The sequence below is a fragment of the Talpa occidentalis genome, unplaced genomic scaffold (genome assembly GCF_014898055.3).
Source record: "Talpa occidentalis isolate TD23 unplaced genomic scaffold, MPIMG_talOcc4v2.1 talOcc4.3, whole genome shotgun sequence".
Lineage (NCBI taxonomy): Eukaryota > Metazoa > Chordata > Mammalia > Eulipotyphla > Talpidae > Talpa > Talpa occidentalis.
In genome coordinates this window covers 34,575,461-34,590,054 of record NW_023603184.1, presented here as the reverse complement: position 1 = coordinate 34,590,054, position 14,594 = coordinate 34,575,461, and the positions used below count along the sequence as shown (strand labels likewise).

General features: G+C 52.2%; 2 protein-coding genes across 6 annotated transcripts in view; one reads left to right on the top strand and one right to left on the bottom strand.

The window, feature by feature from the left end:
• Window positions 1-130: 130 nt before the first annotated feature.
• On the top strand, window positions 131-10,132 carry RRP8 (ribosomal RNA processing 8). Of its 2 annotated transcripts, none has more exons than XM_054699433.1 (7): window positions 131-335; window positions 1,812-2,172; window positions 2,399-2,852; window positions 2,943-3,072; window positions 3,243-3,349; window positions 3,434-3,530; window positions 6,430-10,132. In XM_054699433.1, exons 1-7 carry the CDS (start codon window positions 237-239, stop codon window positions 6,670-6,672), a joined length of 1,491 nt encoding a protein of 496 aa, XP_054555408.1. In that variant the 5' UTR covers window positions 131-236; the 3' UTR covers window positions 6,673-10,132. The 2 variants fall into 2 exon arrangements, with proteins under 2 accessions (XP_054555408.1, XP_037378687.1); XM_037522790.2 differs by having other exon boundaries at window positions 3,756-6,472.
• DNHD1 (dynein heavy chain domain 1) overlaps window positions 9,201-14,594 on the bottom strand; it is a 55,178-nt gene continuing 49,784 nt past the window's right edge. For all 4 annotated transcript variants that reach the window (XM_054699426.1, XM_054699428.1, XM_054699427.1 and 1 more), the window contains 10 exons: window positions 14,413-14,565; window positions 14,059-14,237; window positions 12,968-13,933; window positions 12,576-12,762; window positions 12,262-12,384; window positions 11,976-12,177; window positions 11,078-11,169; window positions 10,777-10,920; window positions 9,755-10,563; window positions 9,201-9,583 (listed from right to left, as the gene is read on the bottom strand). In XM_054699426.1, coding sequence (XP_054555401.1) covers window positions 9,233-9,583; window positions 9,755-10,563; window positions 10,777-10,920; window positions 11,078-11,169; window positions 11,976-12,177; window positions 12,262-12,384; window positions 12,576-12,762; window positions 12,968-13,933; window positions 14,059-14,237; window positions 14,413-14,565 — 3,206 coding nt within the window. In that variant the 3' untranslated portion in view covers window positions 9,201-9,232. The remainder of the gene's footprint in view (window positions 9,584-9,754; window positions 10,564-10,776; window positions 10,921-11,077; window positions 11,170-11,975; window positions 12,178-12,261; window positions 12,385-12,575; window positions 12,763-12,967; window positions 13,934-14,058; window positions 14,238-14,412; window positions 14,566-14,594) is intronic.

The following is a 14,594-nucleotide window of genomic DNA, read 5'->3' as shown; positions in this document are numbered from 1 at the left end:
TCCGGCGCCCCCCTCCCTCCCTCCCCCCCGGCTCCTCTAGCCGGCCAGCGTCTCCACTCGATGGTCCTGAGGGCGCCGCGCCGGCCGCTCTAGCCGCCTGCGTGTACTCGTTGGTCTCCGGATTTTTTTTTTTTTTTTTTTTTTCCCCCCCCGCTGCCGGCCACAGGCAGGTTGTAGTGGAAACGATTGGCACGTGGAGAGGCGCGGGGACCCCGCGACCTGACCCTCCCACCCACATGTTTGAGGAGCCGGAGTGGGGCGACGAGGCCCCGCTGGTGGTGGCCCTCGGGCCTGTATCGTCTCTGCCTCGGCCCGCTGCAGCTTCACAAACCAAGGTGAGGGACCCGGGGGTGCCGGGGCGCACGGGGGGCCGGTGCTTGGGGGGGGCCCGTGCTTGGGGGGGCCCGTGCTTGGGGGCGCCGGCGGGCGACTGAAGAGTCGGAACTTGCAAAAGGAAATGAAGGCGGCATTGACAGAAAGTTGCTAAGTTGAAGTTCGTGAAGGGAAAGGGGGGTGCTCTTATTTATTTATTTTTTTTTCCCGATTGGAAAAGCACTTCCAAAGGCTCTGGGGCCAGAGAGACCCCGTTAGGGTCACACACGCATAAAATTACCTGTGTGTGCGGCTGGATCTAGAGACGGTACGCCATTGAAGGTGGAGAGGTAGACTGGGAGTTTTGCATATTTTAAAGGGAGAGGGAAGTCGGGGAATTGGCTTTAGCAAGGGAGTGATTTCTTGGGAATTTGCATTTTGAAAAGGTCATTGGTTGCTATGTGGAGGCTGGATTGGACAGCATGAAAAGGGATGGTAGTGAAGGGTTGTCAGTACTGCCTCTTAGAGAGGTAGTGGAGAGCCGTACTGAGAACGTCCAAGGTAAGTGCCTGGCTTAGGATCACCCAGTAGGACTTCAACCCCAAAGTCCTCCCAGACAGTAGACAGTAGACAGTTGGGGGTTACTGTAATTCCTCAGGTTCTTCCTGTCCTTCAGCCAAACTCCAGCCTCCAACCATGGAACCTGCCTACTTTATTTCCTTCTCTTCACCTCCCTAACCCCTTGCTACAATCCAGGTCCCTGGCCTCCCTGGCTGCAGCTTGTCCCGTTCACTTCTTCTGTACACTAGAGCTGTAAGCATCATAAACACACAGTTGTGATCATGTCGTCTTGTTGTAAAAAACCACCTTTTTTTTTTTAAAGATTTATTTATTTATGCATGCAAGAACTGGGGTACAGGCCAGAAGTGTGGGGGTGGGTGAGAGGATTCACCGGAGACAGAGTGGGGAGCAGAACAGGCAGACTGACTGAAATACTCTGCTGAGGGGAGCAGTGGGTGAGACAGGAGAGGTCTGCTGCGCCATGTGGGTCACCTTCCTGGCGGGGGATCGAACTTGTGCTGCAGTGGCTGCGGATAGCTTCATAGTGCTGCATCTCAATCCCTTGCACTGCCAGGGAGGCCCCTTCCTAACTCTTACAGAAAGAAATCAATTAGTTGGAGGCAAAAGCCTGATAATAACATGGTCTCTGGCCGTGGTTCTGTTGTTTGTGGCCTTACACATTCTCCCGAAGACCCCGGTTTTCTCATCTATACAGTGAAGAAAGTGGGGTGGGTGGTTTCTTTGCCCTCCAGCCTCCCAGAGGTTGGGATGGTAACTTGGAAGTTCTTCAGAGCCTGGTGGGCTTCACTCAAGCTGGTCAAGTTGACTGGGATTAATCTAGATGCCTCTGCCAGTGTCAGAATTAGGTTCCCATCTCCCTTCTTATCCTCCAGGCCCCATTCTCCTCACCCGTGGTCACATCCCTTGTTTTTCCTCAGGGTTCCAAGCGCCGCCAGCTCTTGGCCACATTACGGGCTCTGGAAGCAGCATCTCTTCCCCAGCAACCCCCCAGCCTGCCTGGCAGTGACTCTGAGGAAGAAGAGAAAGTGGAAAGGAAGAAGAAACGACTGAAAAAGGCCTCATTTTCCAGTGCCCCTACTGAAGTAGAGGAAAAAAGGAAGAAGAAAAGACAAAAACACAGCCCCCCTGGCAGAGACTCTGAGGAAAAGGAAGTGGAAAGGAAGAAGTGTCGCAATGGTGCTCTTGGCACTGACTCTGCTGAAGATAAAAGAAAGAGGAAATGCCAGAAGCAGCCCCCTTTAAACCCCGCCCAGCACCTGGACTATATTAACCAAACAGGTACTAGTAGATGGGTATTTGTTATTGGGGTGCAGGGAGGGGGGAATCAACTGAGCCTGCATATGACCACCTGCCATTGTTAGGTTTGGGGATTAGGCAGTAAGAAGTGGTGTCACTCAGGCCATAGTCTCTCCCTCAACTACGGCGTATGGCTAGGATGACTTGCCCAGCTTTTGAATTTAGAGCATTTTGCCCTAACCATGCCTTCCCTTCTTCCTCCCTGCAGGACCCACAGCTGAGAAGAGCAGTATTACAAATGACCCGTCCAAGCCAGGCCCTGGGACCAGTTCCCCCGAGCGCCCCCGTACCCTGAGTCGCAAGCAGTGGCGGAACCGACAGAAGAACAAGCGGAGACACAAGAACAAGTTCCGGCCACCTCAGCCACCAGATCAGGCTCCAGCCACAGCCCCTGCAGAGGAGACAGAGGTGCCTCCCGCTCCCAGCCCAGACAGCCGTGAGGCCCGGGCAGGGGCTCTGCGAGCCCGCATGGCACAGAGGCTGGATGGTGCCCGGTTCCGCTACCTTAATGAGCAGCTGTACTCGGGGCCCAGCAGTGCTGCACAGCGCCTCTTCCAGGAAGACCCTGAGGCCTTTCTCCTGTATCACCGTGGCTTCCAGAGCCAAGTCAAGAAGTGGCCGCTACAGCCTGTAGACCGCATTGCCAAGGATCTTCGCCAGCGGTGAGAGGGGGTTGGGCACTGTGAGAAGGGGTGTGGGGCAGTCACGAGCTCAGGCCAGAGCAGTCAGTGATCCCTCCCTTCTGCTCCCAGGCCCGCATCCCTGGTGGTAGCTGACTTTGGCTGTGGGGACTGCCGCCTCGCTTCAAGTATCCGGAATCCTGTGCACTGCTTTGACTTGGCCTCTCTGGACCCCAGAGTTACTGTGTGTGACATGGCGCAGGTAAATCCCTCTGTTCTTCTGTGTATCTGATCTGTGCTCTGGCCCCAACTTCCATGTGCTAATCACTGACATTCCCTCCCACCCACCAGCCTGGTGTCCAGCCCTTGTGTTCAGTGCTGACCTTCTTCTAGCTGCACTGTGTGATTCCTGCAACATTCCCCCCTCCACAGGTGCCTCTGGAGGACGAGTCTGTGGATGTGGCTGTATTCTGCCTTTCACTCATGGGAACCAACATCAGGGACTTCCTGGAGGAGGCAAATCGAGTGCTAAAGCCAGGGTAGGAGACCCCCGGAAGCAGATGCATGTGTATGTCCACATGTATGTGTCTGTGCATTTACACAGAACTTTCTGCCCTTCTTAGGGGACTTCTGAAAGTAGCTGAGGTCAGCAGCCGCTTTGAAGATGTTCGGACCTTTCTGGGGGCTGTGACCAAACTGGGCTTCAAGGTCATCTTCAAGGTGAGGGCCCCTGAAGTGTGTCCCTATTTTTGCCTCACATGTGGTTCTTTTCAGGATAATGGTGTTCAGGAGATCATAGGCATAGGAGCAGATGTTTGCTCTTTGAAGGCACAGCTCTTGGGAGAGCCCCAGGAAGCTTTCTAAGCAGGGCAGGATATGGGTAGAGTTTTTTTTTGAGGAGCTGGGATGAGGATTTGGAGCTCACTGGGTCTTTTCTGCCCCTAGGACCTGACCAACAGCCATTTCTTCTTATTTGACTTTCAAAAGACTGGGCCCCCTCGGGTAGGGCCCAAGGCTCAACTCTCAGGCCTGAAGCTTCAGCCATGTCTCTACAAGCGCAGGTGACCGCTGGACCCCTCTTGTGAAGAGAGGCAAGTGTTAGACTCAAGGCTCAGAACTCTGAAGACTGAGTCTCAGCAGGTGTGAACCAGGACCTTGTGCCACCCTTCCACCAGCCAAGAACACAGTGTCATAAAACCCCTGGCTCAGCTTTAATCTAGTGAAGGCTTCTTGGTTTGGGGTAGCCAAAGAGTAAGAGTTTATTATGCGATCACAGGGGTGTCTGCAAATCGTGGATCCCCTTAGGTGTTGTGGAAACAAGATGAATTGAAAAATCTAGGCTTCTCTGGGTTTGGCTTCTCTTTCCATCTCTCTGGAGTCTCACAGGCTTTCTTTCCTGGCAACTGCGCACCCCTCCTCTGATCTTCCATCTGGTATACCAGTTCTCTCTGCTCACGCAAAGCTTCTGCACTCTCAGCTTCCGTCAGCTGTTACTTCTTGGCTCTGGGGCAACTGGTAGCCACCAATATCCTGGCTCGACACGTCAGTTTGGGCTGCCTCCAGCTTCATTTTTGGAGCGATATGGCCTAAACCACTTCTGACACCCATTGTCTTCTGGGGCCCTATTGTGTGTGTGGCCGAGAGTAGAGATTGTGAAATCATGTAGATCTGCGTTCACATCCTGACCTTCCCCTTAAATGTCACATTCATCACTTGGAAAATGGTAGGATTTCATTCTCCTAGGATTGCTGTGTGGATTGACTGAGGAAATTTATAGCCAGGCCTGGGAACATAGGAGGTGATGAATAAACTGTCACCATGGCTAATATGTGTTGAAAACCTATTGTTCTCCAAAGACCTTCCCTAGGCAGGGTTGGAAGTGGAAGAGTAAAGAATCGGTTTGCTGACTGAGGAGGATTTGGGAGTAGCTCAAGATAGATCTTTCAAAAAGTTCATTTTATAGGATGTTTAGAGTTTCTTGAAAGATTCTGAGCTGTCAGTGAAGGAGATAAGGGAGCTGGATCTCTGTTTATAAATAACAGCTGGCTGAGGCCATGTTTGGGTGGGGGTTGGGACTATTCATTGACAGAAGGATCTGTCTTATTTCTGCCTTGCAGTGGGCCCAGATCAGGTCTACTTGGGGGCTCCACTGGGGAACATTCAGGAAACCTGAGGTATTCGTTCCTAGCCTAGGAATGATAAGCCTGAAGTCTGGCTCCTGCTCTGGAGCTGGGTAAGGGCAGGCGGGGCTCTCTGATCCAGTGGTGGAGCTAGAGAAGTGCTCCCCCTTTTGTGTGGCCCCGCATTCCCAAAATTCACCCTGGCAGGGCATGCATCAGTGTACTTGGTACCCTGCAGGAGAAAAGGAAGTGTGGGGGGAGGGAGAAGAATTTTTCAGTAGGACCATTTGAAGAGGCAAAGAAGGAGACCATAGTTCAAAGAAGCTAGGAGAGTGCCTTAGGAGCTGAGGAGGGCGTTTCCGGAGACCACCCAGAATAAAGCTGCGTCCCTTGGAGTTGAGGCAACTACAGAAAAGGGAATAGCGGGGATTCTCTCTTTAAATATTTGCCAGGCCCACAGGGCACAGAACCACCCAGTTGGGCAAGAACTCTTTTATTCCTTTACTTCTCTGGACTCCAGAGCCATCAGCAAGCTACTGGGTGGAGAGGAGATGAGAAGAGCAGCGAGCTCGCAGATCATCCCCTCTGCCGTGCTCCTTAACTGACACGGCGGAGAGGAGGAAAGATTTAAAGGTACAACAGATGTAGATTATTTATTGTGATATAGGATTAAACATGAGATTGTGTTTGTATCTTGAATGGATCACAAGATTATGAACTAAAAATGAGCTGAAACATCACAGATTTTCTGCAGCTTTCCTCTACTGCAGGCAGAATACCCCCCAAATGTTGAAAGAATTAGGAGGGTTGGTGAGAGACAAGAATAAAGTTGAGTTTGGATAACGATCTATGCCTCATGCTTATTCAGCATCCCTTTTAGAGGTTTATTGCCTCTGCAGTTGCTGGTGTGTTCCAGCTTTCTGTAACACAGTCCAAAGGGAGCACAGTTCTGAAAGAAACAACATGATCTTGGCAGAGACGGCTCAGCTCCAAACTCTCCACCATTGACATAATTGCGCGAAGCCCTTTACAGCTTCTCACAGACAGAAACCCATAATTAGAGCTTTTTATCCTCAGGTTGTCCTTCCCAGGTGACTTCGTAGACTGGCTCCCTAGTTCTCAGATACTCAACTACTGCAGTAACAACGAACCACGTTTCTGGTATAAAATTGCTTCCACTTCTGCCCGCAAAGCAACTCATTTTCCACCCAGCCAAGAGATCTTTTTAAAATGTAAATCAGATTTTTCACTTCCCTGTTTAAAGTCCTTCTCATTGCTCTGAAAACAAAAGACAAATTCTTTCCCAGGCCCTGTGTGATCTCGCCCTGGCCCCCTCTCCAACTGCGTCTTAACACTCCTTCCTCAGAAGGAAACTCCAGCCACACAGACTTTCTTTTCATTCCTCTAGCATTTCAAGCAGGTTCTACTTCTGGGTCTTTATTTGTGTGGCTCCACCTTCCTAAAACTCTTTCCTTGAAGAACTCATTCTCCTCTTGCAGACCTCTACACCAACATCTGTGGAAGAAACTGGCTTGCTGCTCCCCAAAATGGCCTTTAACCTGGACACAAGGTCACATTGCATTTCCCAGCTCCTTGCATCAGGGCGGGGCTGGGTGAGTAGTCCTCACCCCTGGAAAATAAGTAGAAGTGATGTTTCACTGCCAGGCCAAGGCAGTTACAGAGCGGATGAGCCTGCTCCCTGTTTTCCCACCTCTGCCTTCCAGAGTGACCTTGAAGCATAAATTTAGAAGGTGATGGAGTCAGCATAGAGGAAGTCTGGATATCTAAGTCACTGCTTGGAGGAAAGCTGCTTGGCCAAGAACATTCACATTGTTCAAAAAATAAACTGTTGGGTTAAGTTAGTGAGTTTGGGGAGTGTTGCAGTAGTTAGCATTATGTACTCTCACTAACCCAGCTTTTCTGGGCTCCCCAACCACCTTACTCTTTTTTTTCCCCTTCAGTTTTTTTCAGATGCACAGGGTGGGGGTGGGAAGGTACAAGGGGTCAGTTGTATGGTGGGGGCAGGAACTCAACTCTCGGTGGCGGTCCACTTTACTCTTGATCACTGGACCTTTTTGGTTTCCCTATGGATGCTTCAAGCAGTTAATTATCTTACCAGGTGCTAGTCAACAACACTTCTCACTTGTCCTATGAACTTGAATTTTAACTAGGGGCGGGGCTGGGGGGATGCTCACTAGGAAGTTGAAGAACTCATTTTGTCAGTTGCACTTTGTGACCAAAAAAAAAAGTTCCACTAGAAAATGTCTTAAATGTTTTTTCTGATATAACTGGAAACTTGAAGGTAGGTGGCTGTTGGCATTGGTCCAGGAATTCAAGGATGTTCACAATTGCATCTCCGATTCTCTTGGCCTCTTGATTCTCACAGTCAGAAGAGTATGTGTTCTTGGTTAATCGGAGACACCCTATTTACCATTAGACTTCTGGGGAGTCTCACAGGTTGTAAGAGCCCCTATATTTTTTGCCTTATTTCAGAGCTGCTTTTACATTGTTAATATTCTGGTACAAATGTGTCCCATTGCTCTCTCTGACATGGCTGAGACTAATCTAAAATATATTTGTCTTCTCCACCTCTCTTATATTTCAGCAACTCATCTAATTCAAAACTGTTTCCTCCTTCCAGCTTGGTGGGTTGGGGAACATGGTCTGTTTCTTTCTCTTACTCTTTACTTCCTAAGTCACTTCTGAGATTGGGGCATATACTTCTGTTTCGTTTCCATCAGGTGTTCTAATAAGTTCATTCTTTTTTAAAAATTTATTTTATATATTTTTTACATCATTTTTCATTTTTGCACAATGTATGTATGCATTATCATCTTGGTAATAGTCCCCATATAATTCCCACCCCACCCCTTATTTTGACCCTAATCCCTCCTAGCCCCCCCGACATCCCCCCCACCGTAGTCTGTCTCTGATTTATAGTTGCTTGTTGATTTTGATTTTTACTTTATTATAATTAGTCTTTTTCCTGGTCCCTTATTTAGGTTTTCTAAATTCCTGCTATGAGTGAGACCATCCAGTTTTCTTTTTCTTTCTGGCTTATTTCGCTGAGCATGATCCCTTCCAGCGCCATCCATGTTGCTGCAAATGGCATGAGTTTATCTTTTTTGAATGCTGAGTAATATTCCATGGTGTATATGTACCACATCTTCTTGATCCAGTCATCTATTTTGGGGCATTTGGGTTGTTTCCATAGCTTAGCTATTGTAAATAGTGCTGCTGTAAACATAGAGGTGCAGGTATCCTTTTGAATTAATGTTTCTGAGACATTGTTCATTCTTGTGGGCTGTATTGGGGCATTTTGGAGCCCCTGGTAAGGATTTACGCCAGTAACTGGCTTTGGCTCCCTCCTTGTGACATACAACCCACACTTTCCCTCAGCTCCTCAAATCTGGACCCTGACAGTGTATTCACAGCCTCCTAATGCTATACAGTCCCTCACCCCGGCAGGCAGCCAGGGAGGGGTCCCAACAGAGCTCATTAGGAACTCATGCATGTTTGTCCTGCCAATAGTGAGAGCACAGGCCACTCCTCTCCCCTCACCCCTGTCCCAGCCCATTCGATTCTGTCTTCTCCAGATGAGAAGTGCCAGCCAGTTCACAGGGCTCCCAACCCTCACAAGTGATTCTGACTGTGTTCTCCCCAGCGGCCACAAGGAGGTGGGTTTCTAAGTTTCTGAGCGCAGCATGCTGCCAGCCAGAGGTTATACAGCTGAATGAAGGTACCATCTTTTTCTCCTGGAAACACAAAATGATTATAAAAGGTTCTGCTGGAGCCCTCTCACTTGATTTAGGATAGAGGAAACGGCATAGCATTGTTCTTTACCTTTCAAGGAGACATTTACTATTTTTTAAAGACTTGGAAATGAGAACTTTTAAATTTTCATATAATCATTTCATTCATTTTCTGCTGTTTGTGTGTGTGTGTGTGTGTGTGTGTGTGTGTGTGTGTGTACGCATCTCTGCAGTCTGCATTTTAGGTTTTAACGTTCTCCCTGTAGAGACCACAATAGAATTGGACAAGTTCCCAGGAGTCTGTGTATTAGTCGTCCCTGACCGGCCTGGCCCCTTGGATACATGACTAACACCAGACCCAGCACCCCACAGTGTACCCCCATACTCCCCTGCCCAGCTGGCAGGCGCACATTCCCGTCTACCTTCCTCTCTCACACCATGCCTCCCCTCAGGTGTCACATTCTGCCTCCCCTGTGTACACACACCCTGCACGCCTTCTAAATCTCAGAAATCTTTCATGAATCACTCCAACTTTATTTCGACTGCAGGCTCAGGGCAGGGGTGGGCTGCACACATGGACTCTCCGTTGGACACAGATGGTGGGGCTGAGCTTGGTGGGCAGGGGCAGGTGCATCACAATGTTTCTGCTGTGCAGCCTAGTGGCACCCAGGGGCCCTTCTAGGTACACAGGACAGGAATATACAGCCAGACCACCAGGGGCTGGCAGGTCATTGGCGCCCTGGGCCTGGACACTGACGCTGACCAGAGGCAGTGGGTTGGGCTGTCTAGAGGGACCGTCCTGCATGGCCCGAGCGTGTGTGTCCCACTCGGCGTTCCGGAGCTGGAGCCCAGTCAGCAGCAGCCCCTTCTCTGGCGCCGTGGCATTTGGGCTGGTCACCACCTGGGGATGCCAGAAGTTGGTCAGGCAAGATTAGGAAGCTGGGGGGCAGTGGGGGAGAGAAGCAGATGGGATTACTGAGGGGCATGAAGAAGCAAACTAGGGTAATTGCAAAGCGTAATCAGGAACTTTGAGGAGTGTGGATTTGGAAACAAAGAGGCAGCAGGAAGATACCTGGAAAAGCAGAGGGTTGCTGTTCAGCTCAGGAGATTTACTGGGGAGCTTATTGGAACTGGAACCTGAGCTCTGAGGAATATTCGAGCTGAGCGCAAACTGCTCCGGGGCCATCTTAGCAAAGGAAGCCTCCCAATGCAGTGACAGCAGCAGGCGGCGTGGATAGCGAAAGGCTGATAGGTGAAAGGTGCGCACTGGTCCTCCGGTGCCCCTGCCCAAGTAATGAACCAACAACTGCCCACGGCGCAACAGCTGCTGCAGCCAGTGCCAGGGCGGCTGGGGACCAGCTGGAGCATGAGCTTGCCAGGGCAGAGGTAGACGGCCAGTCCAGAGCGCTTGGGCCACTGCAGTGCAGCGCAGGGAGGTGCAGGGGTGCTCACCCTTCAGCTGCTGCAACAGGCAGTCGAGGTCCTGTTGCAGCGTGCCCACCAGTTGGCTCAGCTCCAGCACCTCCATCTTGAGGAAGTCCTCCAGAGGCTGTGGCGTACTCTGCCCCAACACCATCTGCTCCACGCTAGACTCCTCCCGGTTGGTGGCCTCTGCGAGCAGATCCTGCAGTGACTCCAGCTTCCGCTTGGCCTGTATTAGGCGCTGGCGCAGCCGCCTCTCTGAGAGTTGGCGGTCTTCACCAGCCGCGGGAACCCAAGTAGGGGAGGTCCTCTGTAGTGCCCTCAAGAGAGTGTGACTCCGGCGACGCAACAGCCAGGCCTGGGTGCCAACACTAAGTCCACAGGTCTGGGGTTCAGGAGGTTTGGGCAGTAGGTGCATCTGGGCCTTGCACTCTGCCATAGCATCCAGCTCCCTCAGCTCTTGGAGGCAGAGGTGAGGGGTCAGAGATAAAATGAACTGTCCACACCCCACACCCGAGGGAATAGGCCCTCCTCTGACACTTTACATTGTTACCCGTAACTATTGGAGTACTGCCCCCTTCTACACCTTTCCCAACGCCGCTGTTCACATGTCCGTGAGGGTGTCAAGACACTGCTCTGTTCTCCACTCCAACAGACACCTCGTGAACTCACCTGGATTGGGCATCAGAGCAGCCAGCAGATGCTGTGGTGTGTGTGGCGGGGCCCCGCTGCTGGGGTTAAGGCAAGCTTGAATGAGACTAAGCAGGGCCTCCCTATCCTCATCGTCTCCCACAGGACCCCCATAGAAGATGGAAGCTGAGGATGAGGTCAAAGCCCTTCAGTTGCAGCCCCTCCAGTTTCTACTTCCTCCCAAACCAAAGTTTTGAATTATATCCAGCTTTCAGCAGGCCCACCCACCCCAGCCCAGGCTCTCCTGAGGGCTGCCCCTCATGGGGGTCAGGGAGGGACTCACCAGCCAGCTCCTGCATGGCAGCACTGGGATTGCTCAGGCTGGCGCAGAGCTGGTCTTGGGTCTGAAGCACCTGGGTCAGGGTCACGTGACTCCTGGGCGAGCAGAGCAAGAAGTAGTGTTTCAAAACCACCTATATGCTGAGTACTCTCACATCTCTCTTCAGCCCAAGCCTCTCTCCTGAACTCCAGACTCACGAGGGCTCACTAGTCATCGCCACTTGGCCTCTAAATACAACTTGTTTTTAACTGAAATCATTCTCCACTCCTCCCACCACCCCCGCCGCACCAATTGTCCAAGGCAGAAATCCAAGATCCATCCTCGACTCCACCTTCTTCCTCACCCCACATTTACTCTCTCTCTGCTGTGACTACCCCAGGCCTGCCACCCATACCATCACCTCTTCCCTCGAGCCTGCCAGAGCCTCCATAATTGCTGGCATCGAGCCCTGCCTCGCCTGGCCCCTTCTCTACCCTGCAGCCAGGGTACAGACAAATAAGATCACCCTTCTACTCCCACTTAAAACCTTGCAGTGGCTTTCCACTGTCCCTGGGAGAAATCAGATCCCTTGCCCTGATCTTTAAGGCCCTTTACGATAAACTCCACCTCTCCCCGCCCAAAACCCCACCTCAAATATCCGCCTCAGCCACCCTAAGTTCTCCCTTCTGCTGAGCTTAGTTCCTCCTGCTCGGAAAGACCCCATCTCCTGATTGGCCTCTGCTTTCCAGACCCAACTCAAAGCAAGATCCCGAAGTCCTTGGAGAAACTTTTCTGGACATGCCCTTGCCCTCAGACTTTGGAGCTCCCCGGAGACGAATTAGTCCTACTCATCCCAGTACATGGGAAGTACTCAGGGTATGCTGAAAGACTGGCAGAGCGGGCTGGGTGGGGGGTCCCTCACCAGCGCCCCCTGTGTGCCTGTAGTTTCATTTGATAGAGCTGCCTGTGTAGCAAGAGGCTGTGTAGGAGCAGCAGAGGCAGTACCCTGAAAAAGGGTTGCCTGGAAAGCCCTTGCTGGGCTAGCTCCACACTGTCAGTCAGCACGTGGCTCAGCTCCAAGGACTGGTCCCAAAACACAGGCTTGGAGTGCTGAATCAGCACAGCTGGGGAGGAAGGAGAATGCTGAGTCAGCACAGCACGGTCCTGTTCCCTCTTAAATCTGCGCGCCTATGGGAGGAGCTCCTCACCTGGTAAGGAATCAATAGCCTCCGCAGACACAATAAGCCAAAGACGGAAATCTCTGTGGACAACGGCCACATTCTTTCCTGCGGGCTGGTCTAACAGCAGTTCTGCTTCCAAGTCTGAGACCACTGGGGGTCAGATGAGAGATTGAGATCAAGATCAATCACTGGAAAAAGACTCAGACACAAATCTAGGATGAGATTTGAGGCCAGAGGGTCAGGAGTCAGATACCAGGGGACAGGCTTGGAGCTGAGGGCTCAGCCGAGAGGCCTGAGAGTTCAAACTCAGGCCCAAATGTAAGGCAAATAAACAAACCCACCCTTGGCTCCCTCCACCAGACCCAGCAAGGGCTGCAGCAGCTCTTTTGGCCAGTGAGGCATCAGGTGACAGTTTTCCAGCACCAGCCAGTGCCCGTTGCACATAGCCTGGTTTAAGGTGCTGACCACAGCCAACATGGGGTCCCAGGCTTCAGCGCCCAGGGCTACCACCTTCAGCTGCCTCTGCCCCTGGGGACCAATAGAGAAAAGGCAAAGTCAGTCAAAGTGACCTGAGGGTGACCTTGGGGGCCCAAAGTAATGCCACAGTGATCCCAAATGTCTCTAACCAATCCAGAAAGATGCATGAGAATGCTTGGAGGGGACCCCCACACTCCAGCCAAACCCACAGGACCAACCCATCATTCACTCCATGGTCAAGAGGCTAGACTCAAACCTGCTTTTGTGTGGCAGCCATTTTCCGGATGACACTCAGGGGGTGCGGGGTAGCTGAGGAGTGACCAGGTGGTGGCAATAAGATCAGTGTGGGCTGAGTAGCCTTACTTTGCTCAAAGGATATAGTGGAGCCCCCCCAGTTCTCATCCAGGGGCCGACCCAGGAGGCTGGTAGTGAAGTCTGCCAGTGCAGCTGCCAGGCACTCTGGCCGCAGGACACGCCATAGGATCAGCTTCTGCAAGAGGCTGAGCGGGTTAGATCCAGGCCCCGGTGCAGGACCCAACACTGTAGATGAAAGTGACAGGTAACCCTGCCAAACATCTGAGTGTCTGGCCAGTGATGCCCGCAGCCCAGCAAATGCGGGCAGCATCTCTAACATCCCACATTCATGCCAGGCCCTCAGCCCTAGCCAGGTCGGTCGAACCACACCTGGGACTGACTTGGTGTGGCCTGTGCTGGGAGAGGCTGCCAGACCAGGCCAAAATGCCAATCTCTCCAGCTCTGGCGTCTTCTTTGTGACCTGCAGGAGAGCCAAAGCACCCAGTGCACCCACCAAGGGTACTTGGGCTCGGCCCAGTGCAGCCACAGTGCCGTCCAGCAGCTGGCGGGTCAGCTGCACCCGCATTTGCAGCAGGTATCTGGGAAGGTCTTCCTGCTGAAGAATCTCGTGGTGCTTCATCTTGCTCAAAGCCTGCTTGGTGAGAGCCAGCCAGTTCTCTGGGCTCATACGGAATGGTGGCAGCAGGTTCTGCAGTGGGTTAAGGGCCTTTATAATGGCTATTCCGTGCCAGACCACTTGCCGATAGGGTAGCCACAATACACTCTCTTGCTGCTTCTGGTCTTCCAGCTCCTCATATTCCGCACGCAGCTGAACCAGCTTTGCCTGGAACCTCACCATGTTTCGTAGGAACTTGGCTGGTTTCCGATGCTTCAGCTTCTGGAGCCACGGCATCCTCAGCAGCCGCTCCTGCACACAGTCACTTGTCACTTGACCTGGCCCTTTCCACAGAATTCCCAATCATCCTCATTCCTCTCCAGTCCCATGCCGGGGCCCCTCCAAAACCTATCCCAACCCACGGAGCCCTCAAGCACCTCAGCGGCCTCCACAGCTTTCAAGGTATCCAAGGCTCTGAACTGTAGGTCCTCCCAGCGGGCCTTGAACTCGGGACACTCCATGCACATGATTTCATTCAGCATCTGTTCTCCCAGGAGTTCCATGTTCGAGTCCAGATCCAGCACGTTCAGTCCCTTCAGCAGTTCATAGCCTAGCACTTGGGGTCACATGAGAGACACTTACCCCCTTCTCCCTGGCAGAGGCAAGGGGTGGGATACACCAGAAGTATGGCTCCCTATCCAAGCCCTGAGCCTGCGCTGGGCCAGGCTAAGTGAAGCTGGGGATGTAGTGTGTCTACAAAGCCATACTGGCAATGCACCCCTGGGCCTCACCTTTTCTCAAGGCACTGAGGGGGAGAGTAGTGCTCAGATAGAGACAGAAACCAGGTTGCACCTCGGGTGGCCTCAGCTGCTCCCTCTGCAGTAGCCACTGCAGTTCGGGGCACTCTAGGCCCAGCTCCATGTGGGTCAGCAGCACAGGCAGACCTGTGAGAAGAAGACAAGGACACCCCTAC